Raw genomic sequence first — 26,147 nt, forward strand, 5'->3', positions numbered from 1 at the left:
GTGTGAGGCCATCCAATGGGCGTCCCTGATCAATATCTGGCCCGCGATCTGACCTCCCGTATTGCCTCCATTCTTATCCGATTATCCCGATATCGCCCACCTCAATGCGGGCATGTCGGGGAGAGATCCGCTCCTTTCGCAACATCTTCAAACAAGCGGATCTCCCTGTGGATGGCCACCATTAGACGCAACTAGCTGGCTTTCCATCCAGTTTTCTCAATGTTGTAAACCGAACATAAAGTTTTGATGTCCAGTTCAAAACCACACTGGTGGCAACCCTATCTCTTATGATGATGTCTGATGAGTCCAATCATTTAATTACGGATATGGGATCTATTATACGGAAATCAGTTATCCAGAAAGCTCTGAAATCCAGCAATGCTAATTTAGAAATACAGTCTCTTATTTTTGATTGATTTGCTCTTTGTTTTGTTGTTTCTGAAATAAAACATTAACCTCACTTTATAATTTATTGGCCAGATTAGTGTTAGGTTTTCACAAGGCTGAAAACCAAAAAGAATCTTGAGACAAAAACCGAACAGGTGGCAACCCTAGTTGCCAGTCTAGGGTTGCCACCTGGCCGGTATTTAACCGGCTTCTCCTGTAAAAATGATGGCTGATCCCAATGTTATTAATAGGGAAAAAAGATAAATTTATAGGAAGGCCGGTATTTTTTTCCAAAAAAGGTGGCAACCCTGCACCTTTTCTGGAAAAAAATACCGGACTTCCTATATATTTAAACCCTAGTCCAGACCTGGTCACGTGACGTCCCATAGGCCAAACACTCCAAACCACTTTGCACTGATTGCAAAAGAAATAACAAAGCGGTTCATCTACTTATTTAACACGGCTGTTAATCCAAGGTTTATAGCTTTTTCTAATTGCTGAATTCACGCAAGAATGTGACGCTTGGTTTAGCGCGCACGCGCACCGCAGGCAGGAGAAGCCGAATTCCAGTTGATTGGCCGCACATGCGTAGAACGTGTCGCCACCCGGGATTACAAGTTCTCGCGATAGAGCCATGTTTTATTCCTACGTAATGTGCCGTGCTGCTTATGGCGGCGCTGGTGATGGTGCTGTGAGCTGTTGGGGTGAGTTTATCTGCGATTTCACTTTTTATGCCCAGCAAATTAGATTTTACGCAATGTATTTATTACTGACAGGTGAGTGCTGGGCTTTGTTTATTTACGCGTTCTTTTTCACCTGACCATTTTCCAGGTTGGCACAAGAGACTGTGTTCGTCTTCTGTTTTTGCCTTCGCCACGCTAACATATTTCTAGGAATATTCCTGTTCCACAAGGAATGAGATTTGGCCGAAACCTACGCGCACTTTTTTTATTTTACTTTTTAACTTAAAACCCCGCTTGTTCGTAGGCTCATCTCAATGAGACCGTGACCAAGTACTCGGCTTTTTTTTTATCTCAAACAATAGTGATGTTTGTGATCTCTCAACCAAACCAGTGTCGTTTTATTGACTTCCAGGATGACAAAGGGCAGCGCTGTAGGGGACAGGGCGGGACCGAGGAACACTGACCAATAACTGGGCGGGCGGGGCAGCTAAAGGGTTAGGTTGAGATCGTCTGGATTATGATGCGTAATGCTAGGCGCTGTGGGAGTTGTAGTTTTTAAAATCGTCGGATTAATGTGCAGCCACGCTCTAAGAACTACAGCTCCTAGATCGCATTGCGCTCCCGGCTGCGAGAACGTGCTTACTGAAATGTAGTGATCTATTTCCCCAGCTGCTGTGTCGCAATACTGGGCGACAAACGCATTTGAGCTGGTTAAAGTTCTGCGTGTAATTTTCATTAATGGCCCGCTCTCATTAAATCGAATTCCTTATGTGTTTTAGTAGTAGCCTTGGGCTAGTCAGACTGATTTTGACTCCTTAGATTAAACTAACGTTACTTGAATGTTTAAAGGGGATGCAAATGAAATAGGTGTTTACCTTTAACCACTTTTAATAGTATGTTATAGAATGGCTAATTCTAAGGAAACTTCAATTTTTTTTCTTCTAGTTTTTGAATTATTTGCATTTTTATGATTAGTTCCAGCTTTCAAAAAGGGGGTCACTGACCCCTTCTAAATACAAATGCTCCGTAAGGCTACAAATGTATTGTTGCTATTTTTTTTATTATCCCTCTTTCTATTTGGGTGGGAATTCTACATTCCAGTCTCTCATTCAAATCTATGCATGATTGCTAGTGAAATTTGGCCCCTAACAACCAGATTTCTAAAATTGCACACTGGTGCACTGCTGAATACCCCCCAATTAATCAATCTTGTTCTGAGACAGTTTCTCTGATCTTAAAATCTTTATTTTGATTGGCACATTTGGTAGCAACCTGTATTTAATATTCAATGTTTAGCCTATGCCTAAATGTGGCCATAACACGGAGAGATCTGCTTGCCAAATGAGCAGATCTCTGCCTGCTATGCCGGTGGGCAATATGGGGCTGATCCGATCGTGGGCCCTAGGTCCCAATGATCGGATCCTAATGATGGGTAACGGGCGGTCAGATTGCGGGACTGCATCAACGAACAGATGCGGCCGCCGTCAAACAGGATTTTTAGTCTCGTCCGATCGACATCTGGCCGACTTTCGGGCAGATATCGATTGGTGAAGCCCGTCGGAGGGCCCCACACACGGGCCAATAAGTTGCCGACTCGGTTTGTCGGCAGCTTTTATTGGCCCGTGTATGGACACCTTAAGTGTCCCTGGTAGAAATGAAACGCGTCAGCCCTTGGTTCTTAATTATAGAGAATAAAATGTAAGCCTTTTACAATCTGACTCCGGCTTTACTACTTTGTGGGTCCAGGCTTGTGCCAGCCTTTTTTGATGTTTACTTAAAACATCTAGAATCCCTGTCAGAAAGCAAAATAGGGCTTTGGGTGAAAGGAAATGGGACAGTTTTTAGGAAAGGGTTTCCTCTATGCAAACTGAAACATAGATTTTATTCTCATAGTAAAGTACATTTTATTCTAAAAACGGCATTACTTGGAATCTTGCATAAATGTTAGTGTGAACGTAAAACTGTTCTGGTGATAGCCTTGATTTTAAAGGATAAGGAAGTCATCTGGGGGTTTCCAAATGTTGGGCACCCAAAGGGTTATAATTGCTTACCCGAGACCCCAGGCCGATGCTCCGGTTAACAGAAAATATGTGGCTCTATTTTACAAGTGCTTTTTTTTTTTTTTTTCCTTTAAAAATTAAATACAATGTGTATAATCCCCAAATAAAAATACGGCTATATACAAGTTTCCTAAATTGTGAAAACCTCTGGGTTATAACTGCAGCCTTCTAGTTCCTGTCAACTACATATTCCAGCATCCTGTTCGACTTCCATGATTGGTTAGTAAACAGAAAAGTTTCAGATGTAACATATTGTCAAGAGGACTGAATATTTACTTTAAACGTATAGACTTTTTATATTTAACTGATTGCACAAACAGGTCCCTGGAAGCAAAATCACACAGCATTCGGTTACTTCCAGCTCTTGTTATCCCTTTAAAGGAGCAGTGACATCAAAAATGAAGTGTTTTAAAGTAATAAAAATATAATGCACTGGTAAAACTGCTGTTTGCTTCAGAAACACTACTATTGTTTATATATAAGCTGCTGTGTAGCAATGGGGGGTAGCCATTCAAAGGAGAAAAGGATTAAGTTACAAAGCAGATCGCAGATAAACTCTGTAGGATGGCTCAGTACCTGCAGATTTTGGGTGACAATTTGGGTAAGTGCCAGGCCCGGTACCCTCCTCCACCTGTACAGTTACTATCACATTCGTGTCCATATGATATATTCCCCCCCCCCAACTACCACCGCCACCTACTCTCCAGTGAAGTCAGAAATGGACAGGCTTTCTAATATAGGTGATTGTGATGTGTTGCGCTTGCCTGAGAATAGACTGGTTAGAATCCACTCATCAATAACTACGTGAGCTTGAACATAGCGGTGGCAAAACCTTGTACCGCAATTGTCCTTCTACCTTTACAGTATTGGTAGAAAGTTATTTTTTTTTCTTGTCAAAGCCTTTGAGCATGAGTAGTTTGATGGTTGTGGTTTTTGTTTATAGTATGCATGTCAGATTTCAAAATTGAATATAAAAAAAATCTGTTTGCTCTTTCGAGAAATGGATTTCAGTGCAGAATTCTGCTGGATTAGCACTATTAACTGATACGTTTTGAAAACTTTAATGTCCAAATTTGAACTGTTGGCTGCAGTCAGTAATACCCCTCCCCCTGCTTAATGAGCTGCTCATGGGGGAATAGAGCATTTTAAATGGACATTCAAACTTAAAGGAGACGTAGGATAAATGAAAAACCCCTCATTTTGTGGGCAATTCTAAGTAATATATGTGTTGCTTTTACATGCTGCTAAAAAATATCTTTAAAAATAGCCCCTTTATTGGAGCTACCTACAGATGTTCACTGGTCCCTGTCTGTGTTTCAAATGAGGGGTAGGTGTGTCCTAACGGTCCCTGCCAGAAGCACAGTAGGAGTGGGACAGCAAATCACAGTCCTGCAGTCACACAAGCACAGACAGGCTTCAGTTCCCTATCAGGTCCTTCTAGCTGCTGATTGGTTCCTGCCCTACAGTGCAGTGAGCTGAGAGCTGCCGGCTCCACTGTACAGAGAATTCAGGGAGCAGGAAGAGGGGATTATTAGTGTTTTTGCAGAAATATTCAATCAGCCTGAAACTTTTTTTAAACGCAATTCTTCTATATATAAATGAGTATAATGCACTGGTACATTCTTATTTTTTACACAATATTTTTGACCATTTTCTAAGCTTTAAATGAGAGAGATTTCTGGCTAATGTATGAAAGCTACACCTTTTAAAGCTCAAATTGATTTTCACAGCTTTTTACTTCTGTTGTTCCAAAGGGGTTGTGTGGCCCTCTCTAATCTCTGTGCACTTTGACTGACCGGTCATTCAGAGCGCATATGCCTGTATGGCCACATTCAATTAAGCCTGTATTAGCGCAACTTGGGCAAATTGATACTTAAATGGGTGCTCCACCTTTGAGTTAACTTTTAGTAGGTTACAGAATATCCAGTTCCTAGCAACTTTGCAATTGGTGTTCATTCTTTATATTTAATTGTATTTAGTTATGGACCATTACTCTTTCCAGCTTTCAAATGGTGGTGGGGGGGGGGGTCACTGACCCCATCTAAAAAAACAAATGCTCTGTAAGGCTACACCTTAAGTTTTTATTTCTCATCTTTCTATTCTGGCCTCTCCTATTCATAATCCATTCTCAATCAAATCCGTGCATGGTTACTACGTTAATTTTGACCCTAGTGACCAGATTACAGCAATTGCAAAAAGTAAAGCTGCTGAATAAAAATCTAAATAACTGGAAAACCACAGTTAATAAAACATGAAAACCAGTTGCAAATTGTCTCAGAATATCACTCTACATCATACTAAAAGTTAATTGAAAGATGAGCAACCCCTTTAAAGGAAAACTATACCCCCCAAACAATGTAGGTCTCTATAAAAAGATATTGCATAAAACAGCTCATATGTAAAATCCTGCTTCATGTAAATAAACCATTTTCATAATAATAATATACTTTTCTATTAGTATGTGCCATTGGGTAATCATAAATAGAAAATTGCCATTTAAAAAATAAGGGCCGCCCCCTGGGATCGTAGGATTCACTGTACTCACAAGCATACCAACAAACCATACATGTTAGGTCACATGAGCCAATTAACAGACAGCGTTGTCTTTTGCTTCTACACTTCTTCCTGTTACAGTTAGAGTTGAAGTATTTCTGGTCAGGTGATCTCTGGGACAGCACAGAGACCATCACGAAATGGTGGCTCAAGGCAAGAGATGTAAAAGGGCAAGATTTACTTAAATATACCAGTTTGGTAAGATTCTTTAATATGTCGCTTAATATGGTATGAACTATCTGTTGCTTAAGTGTTCATTTTGAGGGTAAAGTTTTCCTTTAAGTTGCTGCCATTTCTCTAAGGCTGCTACAAAAATATATTCGCTAACACATATGTAGTCTAGGAAGCCTAGATCTGACGCAACAAAATGTCACTAGTTTAATTTATAAACAAAGAATGTAAAACCTAGAAAGCAACATAAAAAGGCAGGATATGAAGTACCAGCATAAAAATGTCTTAAAGTGGTTGTTCACCATCCAAACATTTTTTTTATTTTTTTATTTTTTCAGTTCAATTGTTTACAGATTGTTCACCAGAAAAATACTTTGTTACTTTCCATTTTTTACAGTGTTTCCAAAATTTTTGAGTCTGTCAGTTCAGTAATTCAGGTGCACTCTAAACAGTTACAATTTTGCAACATTTACTTGATACATTTCTCAGCAGCATCTCTGGAGTTTTAGTAACTATTGTATCAATTCTTACCGTTGCCTTTAATGAAACTCGTGGATTCAGCAGGGATATATATAAGAAATGTATCGATTTAGAACAGTTTACAGAGTTGGTGACACCCCCCCCCCAGATCTGCTTTAGAAGGTGAAAAATGACTGCTCGGCTTCTGACTTCTTGCTTCTTTTATAGACGCTGCACCTGCTCGCCGCTTTTGTGATGTCATTAGCGGGTCCATATAAGTAGAAGCGGTGGGCACGGGTAAAGTTTGTGAGGGTCAAAAAAACACGACTGGCACATCATTAGGTCACATATAAAATACAAAGTAATTGGGGGGAAAAAACCAACTGAACTGAAAGGCAGGACTGTTACTTTAAATAGTTTTTACAGTTGTATTGGTACAGCATAACATGACCGCTTATATCATAGCCTCAAATGTATTTGGTGCGTTTTTATCTTTTACCAGTTGCACTCACAGAATGTGCTTTACTGAACAGCTGCACACAAGTTTCTAAAGACGTTCTTTTGCAACTGTTCTATGGCACATGTTAAATAGTGGATAACGGATAACACCTTTGAATGGCTGCCTCCATTGTTACACAGCAGCTTATTTATATAAACTATAGCAGTGTTTTTGAAGCAAACACAGCAGTTTTACCAGTGCAGGGTAACACTGCATTATATTTTTAATACTTTAAAACACTTTCATGTTACTGTTCCTTTAACCGATGCACGATCCCTCTGAAGAAGGCAGTCACTGACCCCATCATCCATTACCCACCCAAGCGCTTTTGCACATGTACGGTTTCTTCTGTCATATTCTTCTGCCAACCAGATGATTCTGAGGAAAGAAGATGGTTCTCGCATGCACAGTAGTTCTTAACCCCACACTAGATAACAGAAGCATACTTTCTCCACACTGCCAATATCTGTCTGCCTCTTCCAAAATTAATTGATGATGGAAGCCTTTTTTTTAATTGGCTGCAAAAGAAAAAAAAATAACTTCATCCTGTACGATGACCAATAAGTTGAAATAAGATTGGTGTTTTGCAGGTTCACTTGTATAATCCAAACAACTTTATAATCTTGATAGAGTTGAATGTATATTTTCCTTTTGCTATATTTCTGTGACTGTTAAATGCTCAGTTTGACGTTTTCGCTCAGCCAGCAAAAATAGGCAGGCTGAGAACAGCTGGAGCCTTCTGCCTGTGTGCTCATAGCCTTAAGCTGGCTATAGACCTGCAGAAAAATCCTTATGTTCGATGAGCGCTCGTTTGTTGCAATCTCCTGACCTACCACTAACGATTCAGATAAAATAAATTTAGTTAAAAGAACAAATCAGGTGATATTTTGGCCATTAATTCACAGACCACAATCGTACAAAAGTTGTGTCCGACAAATACTAGTGACCGTAATCCACGCCTGTCCGATCGAGTAAATGACCAATCGTCATGGCATGAAAAATGTTGGAACGATCCACACACGACCCAAAATTTGTTCGAAACTCTTTTGGCTGCTTATGCAAGGCTAAAACTGCCCACAGACATAGTGTGACTGGTAGGCTGGCCACAATCTCCTTTTTGCCTATCCAGGCTTCCTGTTTTTATAATCCACTTAGGCTGACACCATATAGGTAGTTTTTCTTCACTGGTCTATTTCAGCCTACAAGGAACTATTGGCTGCCCATCGGTGATGACATTCAAATCGTTAACAGGAGGTAGGATGTTGGTTTTTTTTTCTCAGCCAGGTGAAATATGCTGATAAAGTAACAGTACATGTTCCATTAGCTTTGCAGGACTTGGTTGACTAAACACACGTGCAAATGGCAGTCTCTGTGGCAATCGAATCTTCTGAGAAATTCTCATAGCCTATACAGAGATACACAATAAAACTATGCTACCATAGGTGGTAATATTTAAAGTATTCATTGATAAATGGACAAATCCATTTATTGGTAACTGCTTTGCCTTATTCTATTTTGAGTTTGAGGCTGGTAATTTGACTACTGATAAAGCTGAACCTGTGTGCTTTGTATTGGCTTTTATGATCTGGGGGCAATAACTGATATAAATAAAGTGGTATAAAGTAATATAGCAACAGCCACAACATATGCCAGTGGCTTCCCAAACTACAGTACTTGGGCCCACTTATGGGAGCCCAACTCATTGTCTGGGGTAGGGGTTTAGCCTGAAGAACTGCAATGTTTACCTGCCTGGTGCATGTCTTGATAAAATCAGAGTAGAGGTCCAGGAGAAATTGGTCAGATTAATGCAACTATGGATAGCAATGCAACAGGGCTATGACGATAGAATAACTTATGATATTCAGAAGGAGAAATGGTTTTTCCAACTCTATAGTAGTTTGGGAATCAGTTAAAAAATAAATAAATACCAAAGGGTCACCTACTTAGCCTTTGCAATTAAGGAATTCTAACATATGGCTGCTTATTGCCTATCCCTCACAAAAAGTAATTGGTAACTAAATAGGTAAATGTTCACTTGCATTGAAATGGCAGTTGCTGATATCCTAGTTTGTACAAAGGAATTCTTGCTACTTTTCAGAAAACGCTAAAGAAAGTTGGGATGTTTTATGAAAACAGGACAAATTTGTCTCGGACCATAACCCATGGAGATCAATCATAATTTTTGTTTATTCTATGTGCGGTTTGCTGAAAATTGGATATTTAATTGACATAAACCTAAATGTATTGGATATGTTTTCAAGATTTAGATTTTTGGGAAATGTAAAACATCTACGTACTTATGCTAACTGTAGTTTTTTGTTTTTTCTTCTCCCCCCATTAGTATGAAGTGTAACAGAACAGAAACTACCACCTGAAACTGCTGCTTCAAGTTCAGATCAGTCAAGGAATACCTGCCACAACAGTAACTAACAAGACCAAAGAAGAAAAACTGAGCTGAAGACACAACACTTGATCTGAAACAAGAAGTTTGTGCCTACTCAACAGCTTCACAAAAGCACTTCCCAACGCTGCTATTCGTCTTTGTTTTATCCTTTGCGCTGCATTTTGCAACTGCTGAGTGCAGCGTAAGTCGTCCCTCTTAGCTTGATAGATCGTTTTCTCTTGCTATCTCTCTTTTAATACTAGCATCTTAAAACCTTGAAGGCTAATCTGACCGAGAATTGGAAAATACTACTGAACGTGCAATATCTGAATATATCGGAAAGGTGGGTTAATGTGACACCGTCCCAAAAAGCTTAACATTTGCTATGGTTATTGTTTAGCATTATGTATAAGATTAGTATTTTACTAGTCTTTGTGACTTGTGAATTCTGTTGCATTTCCTTACATTTCTTACATTTACAGGGTCTTCTTAAGCCAGTTCTCAAAGTATAAAAATCAAATGTTTGGAATTGTGGCAAGCAGTTTTAGAATGGCTGTTAAATGTTCCTATCTGAAAAATAACACTAGTGTTGATGATTAAAAGGCACATTTCAGAAAGTTTAGAAAGCCTACATATTTTACTTAAACTACTCAATTTACTTTCTTCATAAAACAGGAGATTAATTTGGTGGGGGGCAATGTACTGCTTGGAGAAGAAATATTTTAGTTAGATGCTTTACGGTTAACCTAGTATGCAATTCTCGTGTGCCCAGTCAAAGTTCTTTGTTTAGCACTGATCGCTTTGTTTCCCTTTAACTTTTGAGTGCAGTACTAAGAAGGTAGAAAGTATATATACGGATGTGGACCTCCCTCAATGTATGTCTCTCTTGTAATCCGATCATTGCCTCAGACCAAATGGCTTTCAGTCAGTCTGGTTAGAATCTGTTTGTTTAGCAACTTTGCCAAATCAATGGCATTGAGCACTGCTGGCAGATGTTTCTTTTGGTGGTGGGAGGGGGATTCACTGCCAAGTCAAGTTAAAAAAGCATCTTAGCACTTTATAGGTTTTAAGGTGACCATAGACACACAGATCCCATTTTCGAATCATGTGGGGCGTGTGCCGACATCTTTCATCCGGCGGAGTTTGGTCGATCGGTCAGGTTTGATTTTGACCCGACCGATCCCGCCAGAGCCCATGGCACATTGTAATCAGATCGTTCAGCCATATGGCCGAACAATCGGATTACCCCCAATATAGCCATGCTCGTTAATGGCACATCGGGGAAAGATCCGCTCGTTTGGCGATGTTGCCAAACGAGCGGTTGTTTGCGTCTATGGCCACCTTAAGTTGGTTCTTCTGAAGGGTAGGCTACAAGATTAATCTCTGAAAGATCTTGGCCCATGTTTCTTTTTGAACTGTTAAGTTGAATTCCTTGTTTGTTTTTGATAACCTTGAAAACACGATGTAGAATAATCATGAATGAATACATGTCAAACTGAATTTTTCTATATATATAAAAAAAAAGCCTGATGCTCTTAGTATGTGTGGGGAAAAAAACGTGGAGGGTTTTCTTGTTGCTGTGATATATATTATGCCTTCCTGTTCTTTCCACTTCTTTCTATGCAGTTTTTTTGGGGGAAGGGGGGTATTCAGGATTAAAGATCTTTCTATATTTTTTTATTACAATACCTTGAAGTGAGCTTAATGGTTCATTAAAATTATAACCAATAGCATTGTTTTGCCACCAATATGATGTTTCCTGTGTTTTTGTGAAGAGGTGGTCTGCCATGTAAAGTTATAGATGAAAGCTAAAGGCTGATGAATTAGGGAGCCTTAGTCTCCAAAAATGAAGTAAACTACTATGAGTTACCTAGAGAAACTATTAGTTTTTAATACAGATACCAAGGCCTGGGACAAAATTGTGTTCGGAAGTTATTCATTTATGCAGTGATTGCAGTGCTAATTACCTGGAGGGAAGTTTCTCCAAACAGCAATAACTGCACTATACTGTATTATTTCTAATTAGATGTAACCTATTGGCTAAAAACCACCTTCATTGTACACTTGGGGAATACACTTCCACTGTACACTTGGGGAACAGTAGTTTTCAAAAAAATGCTTTCTGTTGATAGGGACTGCTGATGAATGCTTGCTGCTGCAGGCAGTGTTACTGGTGGGGAATTGCATTCTGAGCACCATAGCTGTCTCTTATTAGAGCACTATGGTTCACACAACTCAAGTTGTGTTGTATCTTAGAGCTTGTAAACAGACTTTTGCTGTAGTCTTGCCTGCAGTGAATGCTTCAGTCAAGGTAAGCTATATTACAGCTTCAACTTGCATAAATGCAGACGTTTAGTAGTCTTAAGGTGGCCATAGACGCATAGATCCGTACGAATCGAGGATTCGTACGATTTTCGGACCTTGTGTGGTGAGTCCTGTAATTTTTCATCTGGCGGAGATCGTTGTTTTGTTCCGACTGTCCCGCCGGAGCCTATTGTGCTCTCATCGTAATCTGATCGTTCGGCCATAGGGCGAACGCTTAATTACCCCCGATATAGCCATGCCTGTTAGTGGCATATCTGGGAAAGATCGGCTTGTTTGGCGATGTCGCCAAACGAGTGGATCTTTGTGTCTATGGCCACCTTTACACTTAAAGGTCTATATATTTAACTATCTGCTTTTCTAAGTTTTATCTTGTTTAAACTGCTTCAAACATAATTGCCTATTTTGTATATTTCTGTCCTTTACACTTGTTTTACTGTTATTTTATTATTCATCCTCTTGTAGAGCTGTCAAGTAAATTTAGATTTGTATTTAAAATTTCATAAAATATTTTCAGACAAAAGCAGTTTTGGTCCTAACCGCCTAGGCTTGGAAACTTGCATCTGCGTTTTTTCCCCCCCACCCCTTCTCCCACCAAGCCATATGTGAATTGATCGGGTTGTCTTGTTTTGATTTTGTTATATGCAGCATTGTAAAATTAAGTTGAAATAGGAATATGGCAAGCACCTGGAAAGAATTTGTTGAATTTTCCATGCCGTCTTCTCCCCCTACTGCGTACGTTAGTGCCAACCTGGGCAATGCATCTTCAGTCGGACTGACTTTATCACCTTATGGCCGATCAGTAAGTTATTTCGCCCTATAAAATCTGTTTTAATTCCAGACAAAAGTTAAAACAGCATAAACATTGCATATCCATCTTTCAAAAAAGGAATATTTAACCCATTTTATTGCATTTGCTTAGAATGCCAATTGAACGTGCAAAAGGTAGTTAGTGCTCCAGATTTTACTTATATATTTTTTTCTTTTTAATTTTAATCTTTCACTAATTGATCACCCATCTCTAATCTGCCATTAATTTGTTTATTCATTTTCACTCTTAACTTGGTATTATTCCTCAACCTTTTTTTTAACAGGGTTATCCATCTGCTGGTCCGTAAGGCTGTAGATGACTAGCCATATGGCCCCTTTTTGTGCAGCTGTCCCCAGAACACTTATGATTTATTGCCTAACAATTTGGGGAAAGCTGGATAGCATGGTTGTGAGACTCTTCAGCTATAGTCAGGTGATCCCACTGGTGTCTAATAAAAGGGCAGCCAAGTATGGAGGTTTACTTTGAAAGCAGCAAGTTAAGTTGCAGGTAATACCTAGTCCCTTTGTAAAATGTATAATGAAGCAATAGAATTCTTAATGAATCAGATAAAATTGAGCATAGGACTGGCCAGATATGGGATGACTTTGACGTAGTTGGCCAGCTTAAATATATTGCAATATATGGACAAACAATCCCTGTTTTGTTTAAAGGGTAAGGCATTTTTTAGTAGCAGTATGCACAAAATGTCGCTGTCTTAAATATATTGATAATGGGTTGAGTGCAGAGGACTCTTGTATTTGACTATATATATATATATATATTTGTTCGATAACTCCACCTGTATTTGACTAAATGTGGCCATGCATATTGTGATCCCAATTTAAAAAAAAAACTGATCATGATTGCCTGGCCCACATACACATAGTGAAAATATATGCACGTGGCCACATTTAGTCCGTTAAATGCAGCAGATATTATACTCTGATCTGTAGGCAGGCACAAAATCCATAATTTATGGATTCAAACAAATGCTACACAAAATATTAGGAAAGCATTTATGGTGTTCTGCCAAATTGATTGAATTGATTAATTGATTGATTGGATTGGCTGTATCTACAGAGTTATCACTGCTTATACACTATCCAACTGTTCATCGTATCCCAGAAGAATATTGACCAGTATATAGCAGTCTCATTCAGATGTTACTAGGTGAGGACATTTGGTTAAAAACTAGCTCTGCATTCCTCAGTATGTTCAACAACATACTCTTTAGCTTGTCTGCAGAGCAGAACGCAACAGTCTCTTTATTTGTTAATTTAAAGTGGACCTATTACCCAGACATAAAAATCTAATTAATAAAAAAAAATTTGGTTTTCATGTTTAAAGTGTTTATAGCTGTTGTAAGCTCATTTAAAAATCTCAGCTGTCAATCAACTATTGCCTACCCCTCCCTTATGCATAGAGGCGGGGCAAGCAATTACTTTCATTTCATTCAGCACTTCCTAGCTGTCACTGCTCTCCACACATTCCCCAGTTCTCTTCACCATTTAATTGTGTAGCCAGGGTATGGGGATGGACATCAGGTCCCTCATTCTAGTGCACAAACAGGATTCTGAGATGATGCAGGCTTGCCTTAAGTGTCCGCAAAATGGCTCCTGCCTACTTGATATAATTGAGTTCCCAGACTGATGGAAACAAGATTCAAATAATTTATACAGTGTAATTAAAGTTCATTTTGCTTGACTTACCTAATAAAATAGGATTTGGAATATTTTTTTTGGGTGATGGGTCCCCTTTAAAGGACAAAAGCTTTTTAAAATAAACTGTAGTTGCGTTGCTATAACACACCAGTTTTACTAGTGGAGGGCAACAGTAAATTATAGGGTCATTCCTTTAAAATACTTCCATGTTTTGGTGTTACTGTTCCTTTAATCGCCCTATCCCCAAAGCAACCAATATCCATAGTATGTGGATATCTGTCAGGATCAGAGGGGCTGTCCATCACTTATCAAAAGCATACACCATTAGCAGTACGTGTATGGACCGTTATACTTTTTCCTGATTATTATTGTTCCCCCCCCCCCCCAAGTCTGTAAGTTGGCCTAACGATTTGTGTGTGCATACTTACAGGAGTATTTCTTCTGTCTCTGCATAAGTAAGTTATGAGCAATCTTTAGGGAGGTTTCTTTCTAGTGAATGTTTTGTTTGTAATTATCTATTCGGTTCTGGCAATGCTTCCTAATGATGCTAGGCCCATCAGTAGACTACCCTAAAGCCACTCTTTCAGTAGGAAGCTAAAATTGGTTGTATAATTACATTTCATTTTCGCCATAGACAAAATCAAATGGAAACAAAGTTAATTTTGCCCTCCACCCTAACATAATTCTAAACTGCCGTATTTGTAAGGAGGAAATGCGTGTGGAATGATGAAGATAATTTCAGGCAAGGATTTTATTTTAAAAAAGGCTTTGTTTAAAGACACTTATGGAGCTTTGCAATCCCCAGTCGAGAGGAAATGGCTGCTAAACAAAAACTATACATTCAGAGCAAATATCTTGTCCCCCCCCATCTGGGGACCCACTAAACTACCCTTTTTGCTTTTTCTGGTTCTAGCACATCATGGTTGGTCAGCTTACTCCTTTCTCTGCAAAAACCTTTCAGGCCTTGCCATGTCGACAATTGCACCTTGTCAGCAGAGAATAGTACCTAAATAAGCACGGTATGGTGCACTCCAGCCCTTTGTTTAAAAAAAAAAAAATAATAATAATTTGCAATGTAATGTAAGCAGTTTAGGAGTTCCCATTGGTGCAGTTTTGGAGGGCCATGTATTAAGCAGGCTTTTGTTTTCTTTTAAGAAACATCTCATTGATAAATGATCGATCAACAAATCTTTCAACAAATTTATTTTGCCCTTTCAACAAATTTATTTTGCCCTTTTAACTAATTTTACTTGAGCACCTATTTTGTGATGTTTTGTGTCACTCGCTGAACACTTTACAGGGAGTGAATGCATCTTCTAACTGTAATGGCAAGAAGGGTGGGAGTAAACGACGCAATGCTGTCCATTTATTGGCTAAAACTTAGAAGCTAAACTTAGGGGTCGTCACTAATCGAGCATTTCAAATTTTTTGACGATCGTGTGAGGCGGGCCATATATGTAGAGATCCGCTAGTTTGCTGACCTCATAAAACACCGTTCCCTCCCCGATATGCCTACCTTGAGATGGGCGATATCTGACTGATTCAAACGTGGGCCTTGGGGCCCAATTATTGTATCACAACGTTGAGCATATGGGCAGTCAGATCGATGACGTCATCAACAAACCAATGCTGTCCTCGATCCAATGGGATTTTTAACTCTGCCTGATCAACATCTGGCTGACTTTTGGCCAGATATCGATCGGGGAAGCACATCGCAGGGCACCATACACTCTTGTCGACATCTTATATCTGCCAGTGTATGGGGGGGCCTTAAAGGACAACTAAACCCTAAAAATTAATGGCTAAAAATGCCATTTTACATACTGAACTTATTGCATCAGCCTAGTTTCAGCTTCTAAATAGCGGCAATGATCGAAGCCTTGTCTCGGGTCACCATATTGAAAAGATTTATAGTCTATGAATACTCTATATTTTGAACCGGTCCCTAAGCTCAGTAAGTGACAGCAGCACAGAACATGTGCAGTGAATCGGCAGAAAAGAAGATGGGGAGCTACTGGGGCATTTTTGGAGACCTGGATCTTCCATGCTAAAGGGCTGTCATTGCCTTGGGCTGGTACAGAAGCCCAAAACCTAATGTACAACATTTCTAGTCTACTTCTTTAGTTGAGTTTTAGTTCTCCTTTAAGATACTACAGGGATGATTAGCTGTCAGTCCCTAAGCTCAAACAACTGACAGCAGCCCAGAGCATATGCTGTGAATTGGTAGGAAAGATGATTAGCTATTGGACACATCTTTGAGGCATAGATCTTTACTGCTAAAGGGCTGTTGTAGCCTCGGTTTGTTACAGAACTCCAAAACATAATGCAGTATTTCTAGCCTGCTTCTCTTTTAAGCTTTAATTCTCCTTTAAATTATTTGTGCTTACAGTAGCATTATTGTTGGCTGTTCTCACTAGAGGAGACTGATAAACTCTACTGTCCTGGCTACCAGGTTTATGATTACAGATGATCAATAACAGATCACTGTCTAGTGATCAATTTAATAACTGACTAGGACACTGTTGGGTTGTGCACTCTGGTTTTAGCTATAAGATCTCGTTCTAGAGAAAAGGGCAAAAACTGTGGTCCAGTTATCTTATTTTCCAGCTAGTGAAACTTTTACAAATTTTTTATATTATAAATAGATTTTTCCCACTTCAAAACATATTCTTACCTGTCCATCTGTGCTGTATATCGCAGCTGTATGTGATGGAGAAGCTTTATACTTTATCAGAATATCCTACTCCAGCTGCTGCTGCCCCTTCTACTTACACTCCTTCCAGTGTTTCCAAAAAACTGAAGAGGACCCCTTTGTATCAAAGATCTGTAAGTCAGTTTTTTACAAGCTGGCATGTTGGTGACTTCTGTAACCATACTAAGATATTGGCACTTTGCAGTGTTGTAGTAATAGCTTTCCTTCAAACATCATTGGTTTGCTTTAAAATTCTTGGTGCATGTCTTAAGTAACTTCTGTAAATGCAGGTCTTGTCTGCACAAAATTGGCAAGAATGCCTTGTTAAAGGGGTTGTTCACCTTTAAAATAACTTTTAGTATGATGTAGGCAGTTCTGAGGCAATTGGCAATTTGATTTCATTTTTTATTTGTGGCTTGAGTTAATTTAGCTTTTTATTTAGCAGCTCTCTAATTTGCAATTTCAGCAGTCTAGTTGCTAGGGTCCAAATTTCCCTAGCAACCATGCATTGAATTGATAAGACTGAAAAACGGATAGGAAACAACCCAAATAGAGTAATAAAAAGTAGCAATAACGAAATAAGAAATTTACAGCTTTACAGAGCATTTGTTTTAGATGTGGTCAGTAACCTCCATTTGAAACTGGAAAGAGCCAGAAGAAAGCAAATTTAAAAATTAAAAAAAAAAAAAAATATTGGCAATTGAAAAGTTGCTTAGAATTGGTCATTCTATAACAGTGTAAATTTTAAGGAGAACCACCCCTTTAACGGCATTTATGCAAGGCTTGTTGGTTCATGTAACACAGTTCATGAAATGTCTTCTAACAGGGCAAAGAGTGAATTGCATAAATGCATATTCAGCCACAAATACCTTTTTTGATTCTGCAGTCACTATAAATATAACCGTTCCCACTTAGTCGGTCAAGAGGCAGCTTTTCCTCAATTTTTTTTTTTTTTTTTTTGTAATTTTTTTTGCTGTATGTGCAAAAAGTATTTCCTGTTCTTTTTAAAACTCTGTGCCCTTGGGTTGGGTCAGAATAAGTATGAGATGTTTTCACGCAGTTCATTGTCAGCACCACAATTTGTAGTTCCCATACACACAGCTTTAGTGATTCCATTACGTCTTGGGCTATATCTTTAACAGGACTGTCTCATTTATGATAAAACATTACAAATTCTAGTGAACAGTAATTGATAGGAACTCCACCATTAAGGGATTAAGCTTTCTCACTGTCCAAAATCTTTTACAAAAGAAAACTAAAGTGTGCAGTTCAGATTAAGTGCCTGAAACATTCTGATTTTGAATTTACAAAGTTAACACAATTAAGGACTTATATACTGCATGACTAGAAAAAAATCTACTGATGTAAATCAAGCTGGGGGCGGGAGCAGCAGTTCTTTCATATGTTTTAATGCAGACATATACAGAATCTCTTCCATCTCGTTTTTTTCATGCTCTTCACTTTGACATCCTGCTTTTTGTTGTCTTTCATTGTAAGTCCAGTGCTTTTTGTTTATTTTAAATTTAAGTAACCATTAATCTACTTTTTTTTGTATTTTATTTGGGTTTTATTTTTGTTCCAGTGAATGAGCACATTGCGCAGAAAAAATTTTGGATACAAAAGGTAAAACTGTACCTAAAAATGTCTCGAGTTACTTAAACCGTTTTGTTTAATCTAGATGAGCTTTGACCCAAACCTTCTACACAACAATGGGCACAATGGGTACCCCAATGGTACTGCAGCACTGCGTGAAACGGGTGTCATCGAAAAACTGCTGACATCCTATGGATTTATTCAATGTTCAGAGCGCCAGGCTAGACTCTTCTTCCACTGCTCACAGTACAATGGAAACTTGCAGGAGCTTAAAGTAGGAGGTAAGAAAATGGTGCTTTAAATTGAGCTATGGCTGCTGTGGTTTGCCAGCACCCAGTGTTGATTGTATAAAGAATAGTCCAGGCAGGAATGCTCCTGTGGGGGACATAGCTGCCTTACTCTGTACCTTGCTGTGCCTCAGTGTAAGCAATAAAGCATTTAAAGTGCTACTGCAACTTCAAATTAACTTCTGATGTAAACATAAAAATATTAAGTAAAAAAAAAAAAAAATAGAGCATAAAACTCTAAGATTATTACCAGGGCTTATGGGGCAACCGCACACGGAAAAAAAGCACATCGTGCATAAAGCACTCGTTAATAGCAGATTAAAAATTGAAAGTTAATTGAGAATACTGTTCTATAAGTTAATTCCACGGGGCAGGCACTGGTGTGAACGATGTGTAATGTATAAAGCACCTAGTAATTAATGGATTTTGGATATTATATAAATGAAGGGTCATCACATAACCAAAAGTTCATTTTAAAGTGAACAGTACAGTTTAAAGGACATGTAAAGCCTACATTTTCCTACCAATTATTTTATGCATATCCTTTCCACCCAAGCCACATTTGTACTATTTTTACCCCCTCCATTTACCATCGACATCACATTTTCCTAAAACAAATAGTAGCTTTCACCCAGCGCCCATTTTCCCTCTGACACATCATCAGTAGCATTGACATCTGCAAACAGAACATGTATGCTGTAAAGTTCATGCAATGTAGAATGCAGGTTTACACAGGCACAACATACTTACATAAAAAGTTCTGCTGGGGTTGAGCACTTTAATGGTTAAGCTGAGTTTAGGAGAGGTGTTAGGAGACAAAATAGGATCGGACAGTTAAGCTGGCCATAGACTCAAAGATCTGATCGTACAAAGAGTGTCTATGGGAACCAGGAATGCAATCTCTTCAATGTCTTTTAGACTGGAGGGTGTGTTTAGTAATCTGAGCTGAGAAGAACTAAGCATGCTCATGAGCCAACCTGGCCAGAAATAATGCAGTTCTAATTAATTGTAACAGGTGTAAGTAAGACAGAACATTGTCCATTAATTCGATCGTGACCTAGCATGTATGTATACCCTTGGTTTGTAGTGCGCACTGTGAATCATATGGTCCCAGATGGTGGCCCTGACTAGTTAAACGGCCATTTTCTATTTGATTACCCATCGACACATACTGCTAAAGTATATTTTTAAGAAAATGGTTTATTTAAATGAAGCAGGGTTTTACATATGAGCTGTTTTGTGCAGTATATTTTGACCTACGATCAGAGGTATCGTTTTCTTTTAATTCTGTGCTGTAGATATCTATATATTGTGAAAGATTAAAAGTTAAAAGAAACGGTCTTAGTTTACATAGTTTTATAGTAAGTAAGGTTGAAAAAAGACAGATTTTAAGTCTACATATAATCTGCTAGTTGATCCAGAGGAAGGCAAAAACCCAATTTGAAGCCTCTCCATTTTGCCTCAGAGGGGAAAAAATATTTCCTTGTCTCCCTAGATGGCAATCAGACCAATCCCTGGATCAACTTGTGCTCCAACCAAAACTCCCTCCCCATTTTCCCTTACTATGCCCCCTACCTCATCTAACCAGTCTTTAATGGAATCCCTGTTCACAAATGAACAGGGGGCCAGGAATTCCAAGGTAATTTTCTCAGAGATGGTACCTGTGCCACGAGCAACATTTAAGACCGCAGTATCTTAGGGAGATTAATGTGGGTGTAGGGAGAAGGCTTTTGGATTTTTGGAGAACTGGGCTAATTTCTCAATCTGCTACATGCTCTTTGCGGTTTCATATTCTGTATGAAATGGAAACACACACACACACACACACACACACACACACACACACACACACACACACACACACACACACACACACACACACTTTAAAATCTCCTCCAACCCTCTAGCCATCTTCTCACCCCCCCCCCCCCAAAGCAGCTGCACCATCGTCATTGAGATGCAGCCTATCCCTGCAAAGAGCCTGTAGTCAACCAGTTCTCAATATTTACATTTTTGGCTAAGTAACTATATCAGAATTGTTTTATTCTGCACAGCCTAGTTTACCCAGTTTTATTTTTACACTGAACTTTTCCTTTAATCCCCCTAAGCTCCCGCTGTCATCTTAACGTTGCTTATGGCACAGGTAATATCTCTGAGAAAATTACCTTGGAAGTCCTTGCCCTCAACTTGAATTCATTCTGTCATTCACAACAGCACCATCAGCATCTGTGTAAAAAAGCCAAAAAACATTTGATGATCATTAAGTTAACGGACTCCTGTGCCACGTTAAATCGAAGTAACCTGGAAAAGTTTATTGAAAAGGTTGCACAATGCAACATTTTGACGTAAACTGTTTTTCTTATCATGGCAGAGAACCAGTACTGTTTGTTTTTTAATTGTAAGAACAAAAACCATTGTATTCTGCATATTGTGTCATTCATATATACATTTGCCCTATTCAACTTGGCTGTCCCCTATGAATTTAAATTTGCAACACTGCAAAAAACTGTAAAACATCTGCAAAATGTGTACCAAATGGTGTATTTCTGCATTTAAAAAAAAAAAAAAAAATATAGCCATCCAACAAGAGTCAAACAAAGAGTAAAAATGTCCTTTTTTTTTTTTTTTTATATAATTTGGATCATTGTGTGGGACAGCTTTTATTTTATGTTAGGACTAATTACTGAAAAGCTTGTTTGTTCTAATTTTAGATGATGTAGAATTTGAAGTTTCAGCAGACAGACGCACTGGTAAACCAATTGCTGTGAAACTCGTAAAAATAAAAACTGAAATATTGCCAGAAGAGAGAATTAATGGCCAGGTAAGCGCTAATTATTAAATTTCATTGGAAGGTTTGCTGTGAATGCGTAAACCCCATTAAAATTGAATTATGCTTGTCATAATGTGGGACGAGCCCTCCCCCCACACAACTGCCCTCTGCCTTAGGAAAGCGTCAGTTCTATATATAATTTTTTTTATAATCTAATTTTGGCTCCTAGTTACCAGAATTGGCGCTTTCTGCCCCTGGTACCTTTACCCCATGGAAATATTGCTTTATTTTTAACTTATTTGAGAAGCTGGCTCCTCCTGTCTTATTGTAATATTTAAAGAATCCCAAAACATGGAGATTCATAAATGTTCAGATGTTTGCACATTGCTGAATGTGCCAAAATATTGGTTATGTAGCTTCAACGAACTAACGTCTTAAAGATATTTATCATTCACATCAAGGACTGGCATCCAGAACTAAGAATATCAAACAATCCTGTTCTTGTACATTTTTTCTGAATTAGCAACAAGATGAGCTATGTTGAAAAGGAATGATTTATGCAAGAAGGTGTTGTTTAATATGAAATTTTTTTTTTGAACAGTTTATTCTTGCATAACCTGCAGTGTTCAGTTAGAATGCTTCGTCAATGTCCATGTAATATAGCAAGTATATTGAGACACTTATTTCCTTTTTCTTGTACTAGACAGTGCTAGTTCGTAGGCCGTTATCCACAATTTCAGTTTGTGTGTGACACCATTGCTCCAAAGGAGCCTGTGTTGGGAATGCAGTGGTCCACAACGTCTGTCAGGCGTTCTTCTATTTGTGCAACCCTTGTATAAGCTATATTGTGTTCCTCCTTAGGTTGTGTGTGCTGTGCCTCATAATTTAGAAACAAAGTCACCAGCTGCTCCAGGCCAGAGTCCATCTGGAAGTGTGTGTTATGAACGAAATGGGGTAAGTTGTTATATGCTCATCCTGTGCTGTGATCCTAGCATAATTTTTATTTTATTTTTTCCAAAAAGAAATTCAGATTTTTATGACCTACTAATGGTACAATATTTGAGTAATACTGGTGAACTTGTAGGAGCTAGTTTGACATACAATAACCTATGATGGGATATTTTATTTATCTTATGGTTTGTTCCTTAAATATTAACCACTTTTTTTTTTTTTTCTAATATAAAACCAAAAACACTACCTGACCATTTGTAGTCCGTTATGCCGAAATGTCGCCTGACACAGTACTGAAGCACCCTTGCCTAAGGGTAAAAATTTGGGACAGCTTTGTACCTGTAGCTAACCATTCCTAGGAGGGACTACTTTATGTATTGCATCCTTTAACTGGAGTTTGATTACTTAAACACACTACACGGCTTAGATCAAAAGATGTTTTGTATAAAAATGTCCTAGCTCATTCAAAGGAAAAAAAGGTCCTAGTTTAAAAGTGTTTAGTTGTGTGTGTTTCCTTTAGTAATAACTAAATATGAACATACATGAATAGATATTGAAATTAGTCTCTCTGCTTGCTTTTACCTACCAATTGGACTGTTGAACCAACGAGTGGAATCTAATATTAGTCTATGCAGTCCCATCCGTAGAAGACTGCATCACATATAGTTCATGCAGGCTGTCTGAAACGGCCCATACATGGGCTAGTGAGCTGCCAACTGGGTCTGGAGGGTCACTGTATTCTTTTATCTACATCACAAAAAAAAATTAATTTGCCTGTCATCGGATGCTTGTATTTAGGGACTATTACATTGAGCCTCAAACCTAGGTTCAATATTCCTTTTTCTTATTGTGCAGGAGGTGTTTTATTTGACATACACACCAGAAGATGTTGATGGAAATATCCAGCTAGAAACTGGAGATAAAATAAACTTTATTATTGAAACCAACAAACAGTAAGTGCTGTCATATACATGCTATAATTTCTTTTAATATACCGTATATTTCTTAAAAAAATATTGTTGGGGAAAACACAGCTGAGAAGGGAACCTAAATTGATTGTCTGATATAATTGGAGGCTGATAAATGACCCAGGAAAAGTTGACCATTTTTCTTCTAGCCCAGACATTTCCATTAATTAGGCAATCCCCCTTATGAAGCAGAATTCGGAGAAATGTGATCAATGCTGGCCCTTGCATATCTAGTCAAGCCAGTGAACATCCAGTAATTGGGTTACCAAAGAATATGCTTAAGTTTCATAATTTATAGCTGCTATAGTGTTTTTTAAATGGCCGCCAATGCACAAGCGGCCAATCCATTTATTTTTTTGGAAATTGTGGGCCTGTGCATGCCATGTGCTCCAGCTGTGTCCTCATCCTTAAATTCGGTGAAGTATAAATATATAATAAGCAGTTCAGATATGTCATTTTCTTAAAATTGACCAAACCTTCATAAAAAGGAGCAAAACACTATAGATGCAGCATATTTTCAGTACAAATAGGTTTAAAGTCTGCTGAGCCATTTAGATATTAAACGAAGAATTGAGGAAACGGCACACAGAATAGAATGCAAAAGGGGATATACCCCTATGGATTTATTGTGTCAAACAGCACAACGTTTCGGGGGCAGGCCCCTTCGTCAGGTGATATGCACCAGATTATTGCATACGGAAAGGCCAGGGAGTGCATACAAATTCTACTTTGACCAACAATGATTATGTTTAATATGTAAATGGTCAAAGTATTTAATCCTAGCATTTTGCTTTAATATGTCTTCAATTTTCCACTCCTGCAGCACTGGTGCAGTTAGTGCACGAAATATAATGATTTTGATGAAACGGAAGCAAATGCGTTGCCAGGGCGTTGTTTGTGCCATGAAGGTGAGAGAAATTCTGATGATGGGTTTTGTTGTGCATGGATGTTAAATTGCACCCTAAAATTAATACCTGAATCTTTAAGAACAAATTAATTATTTGTGATACTCGTATAGCAAAAACAGCAGACTTTTACTTCCCCTGAAGTAACATCTGGCACAGAGCTCATGATGTGCTGCTACAAATTTTGATAGATCTCCTATTGCTTCATTGTACATTTAAAGAAGCTGTTGAAAAATGACTAAAACACAGCCTATATGACTGTACTGTTATTGCACGCGCACTCTTATGTAGACTTTTCCTCTTGAGTTTTTTTTATTTTTTTTTACCCTGCTCAGTTGACTTAGTTTTGGTGCCTTGTGGTTAAAATCGTCATACTTTTTACGTTTATTACCTAATTTAATCTGCCATTAATTTAAGTAAAAACTTTTTTTTTTTCTCCCCAGGAAGCGTTTGGGTTCATTGAAAGAGGAGATGTTGTCAAAGAGATATTCTTTCACTATAGTGAATTTAAAGGAGACATTGAAGCCTTGCAACCTGGAGATGATGTGGAATTTACAATCAAGGATCGAAATGTATGTTTTAAACCTAATTGTTTCTGTTCCTATTTGTTCGCCTTGTTATTAGTGACTGATCTTTATATGCTTTTGCAGGGTAAAGAAGTGGCAACAGACGTTCGAATTCTACCCCAAGGAACTGTTATTTTTGAAGATATTAGTATTGAACACTTCGAAGGAACTGTTACCAAAGTTATCCCTAAAGTACCCAACAAAAATCAGGTAATGAATCTCCTAATGGAAATGTCGAGGTTATGGTAATCTCCTACAATAGTCAAAAGGTTTCTGTTGTCCAGTTTCTCCTAGAACCCTTTCTTCTAGACCATCATACCACTTTATTCCACATTCCTACCATATTTTCATATACTATAGACTGTATATCAATTGCCTTCATCAGATGCTTAAAGAAACAGTAAAGCCAAAAGATTTAGTGTTTAAATGTAATGAAAATATCATGTATTTTCCTACACTGGAAAATCAGATATTTTTGTTTCAGAAACAAAACTATAGTTAATCTAAAAAAAAGCTGTGTAACAATGGAGGAAAATGAGAGAAAAAAAGGCTATGGCACATGTTTAATAGTGGATAACAGATAACACCATTATGTTCTACGGAGCTTATCTGCTATCTGATGTGTAACCAAAGCCTTTTCTCCTTTGAATGGCTGCCTCCATTGCTACACAGCAGCTTATCTATCCAAACAAAAAGTGTTTCTGAAGCAAGCAGCAGTTTTACCAGTGCAGGGCAACACTGCATTATATTTTTATTACTTTAAAACACACTTTTTTTTTGTAACTGTTCCTTTAACCCTGCAAAACCTTCACACTAGGCTAATTTTAGTTAAGTGCCGGTGCCTTGTAGTAAATTGCCTGGACTATTTTTCTAGATTTTTGCCACTAGTGTTTCTCTTAAAGGAACAGTAACTCCAAAAAAATAAGTTTTTTAACGTAATGAAAATATCTGTTGGCCCTGCACTTGTAAAACTGCTGTTTGCTTCAAAAACACTACTATAGTTCATATAAACAAGCTGCTGAGTAGCAATGACGGAAATTGAAATGGCTATATGGCACAGGATAAATAATGGATAAGATATAGCAGAAAAGCTCAGTAGAACATAATGGTATCTGCTGTGTAACCTAAGTCTTCTCATTTGAATAGCTGCCCCCATGGCTACACAGCAGCTTATTTATATAAACAGTGTTTCTGAAGTAAAAAAAAGTAATTTTACTAGTGCATGACAACACTGTATTATATTTTTATTACTTTAAAGAAATTTCATTTTTTGATGCTGGTCCTTTAATGGGATCATGTCATTGGAAAACATGTTTTTTTTTTTTCAAAACGCACCAGTTAATAGTGCTACTCCAGCAGACTTCTGCACTGAAATCCATTTCTCAAAAGAGCAAACAGTATTTTTTTATATTCAATTTTGAAATCT

At 38.2% G+C, this 26,147-nt stretch overlaps 1 protein-coding gene across 8 annotated transcripts in view; it reads left to right on the forward strand.

Annotated features, from left to right (window-relative positions):
- Positions 1–912: 912 nt before the first annotated feature.
- csde1.L (cold shock domain containing E1 L homeolog) overlaps positions 913–26,147 on the forward strand; it is a 57,018-nt gene continuing 31,783 nt past the window's right edge. For 3 of the 8 annotated variants that reach the window (XM_041581122.1, XM_018245351.2, XM_041581126.1), the window contains exons 1-10: positions 933–1,091; positions 9,154–9,538; positions 12,166–12,319; positions 18,360–18,555; positions 21,273–21,382; positions 22,193–22,285; positions 23,138–23,235; positions 24,074–24,158; positions 24,599–24,727; positions 24,806–24,931. In XM_041581122.1, coding sequence (XP_041437056.1) covers positions 12,194–12,319; positions 18,360–18,555; positions 21,273–21,382; positions 22,193–22,285; positions 23,138–23,235; positions 24,074–24,158; positions 24,599–24,727; positions 24,806–24,931 — 963 coding nt within the window. In that variant the 5' untranslated portion in view covers positions 933–1,091; positions 9,154–9,538; positions 12,166–12,193. 8 annotated transcript variants of the gene reach the window in all.

This window comes from Xenopus laevis, chromosome 2L (genome assembly GCF_017654675.1).
Source record: "Xenopus laevis strain J_2021 chromosome 2L, Xenopus_laevis_v10.1, whole genome shotgun sequence".
NCBI lineage: Eukaryota > Metazoa > Chordata > Amphibia > Anura > Pipidae > Xenopus > Xenopus laevis.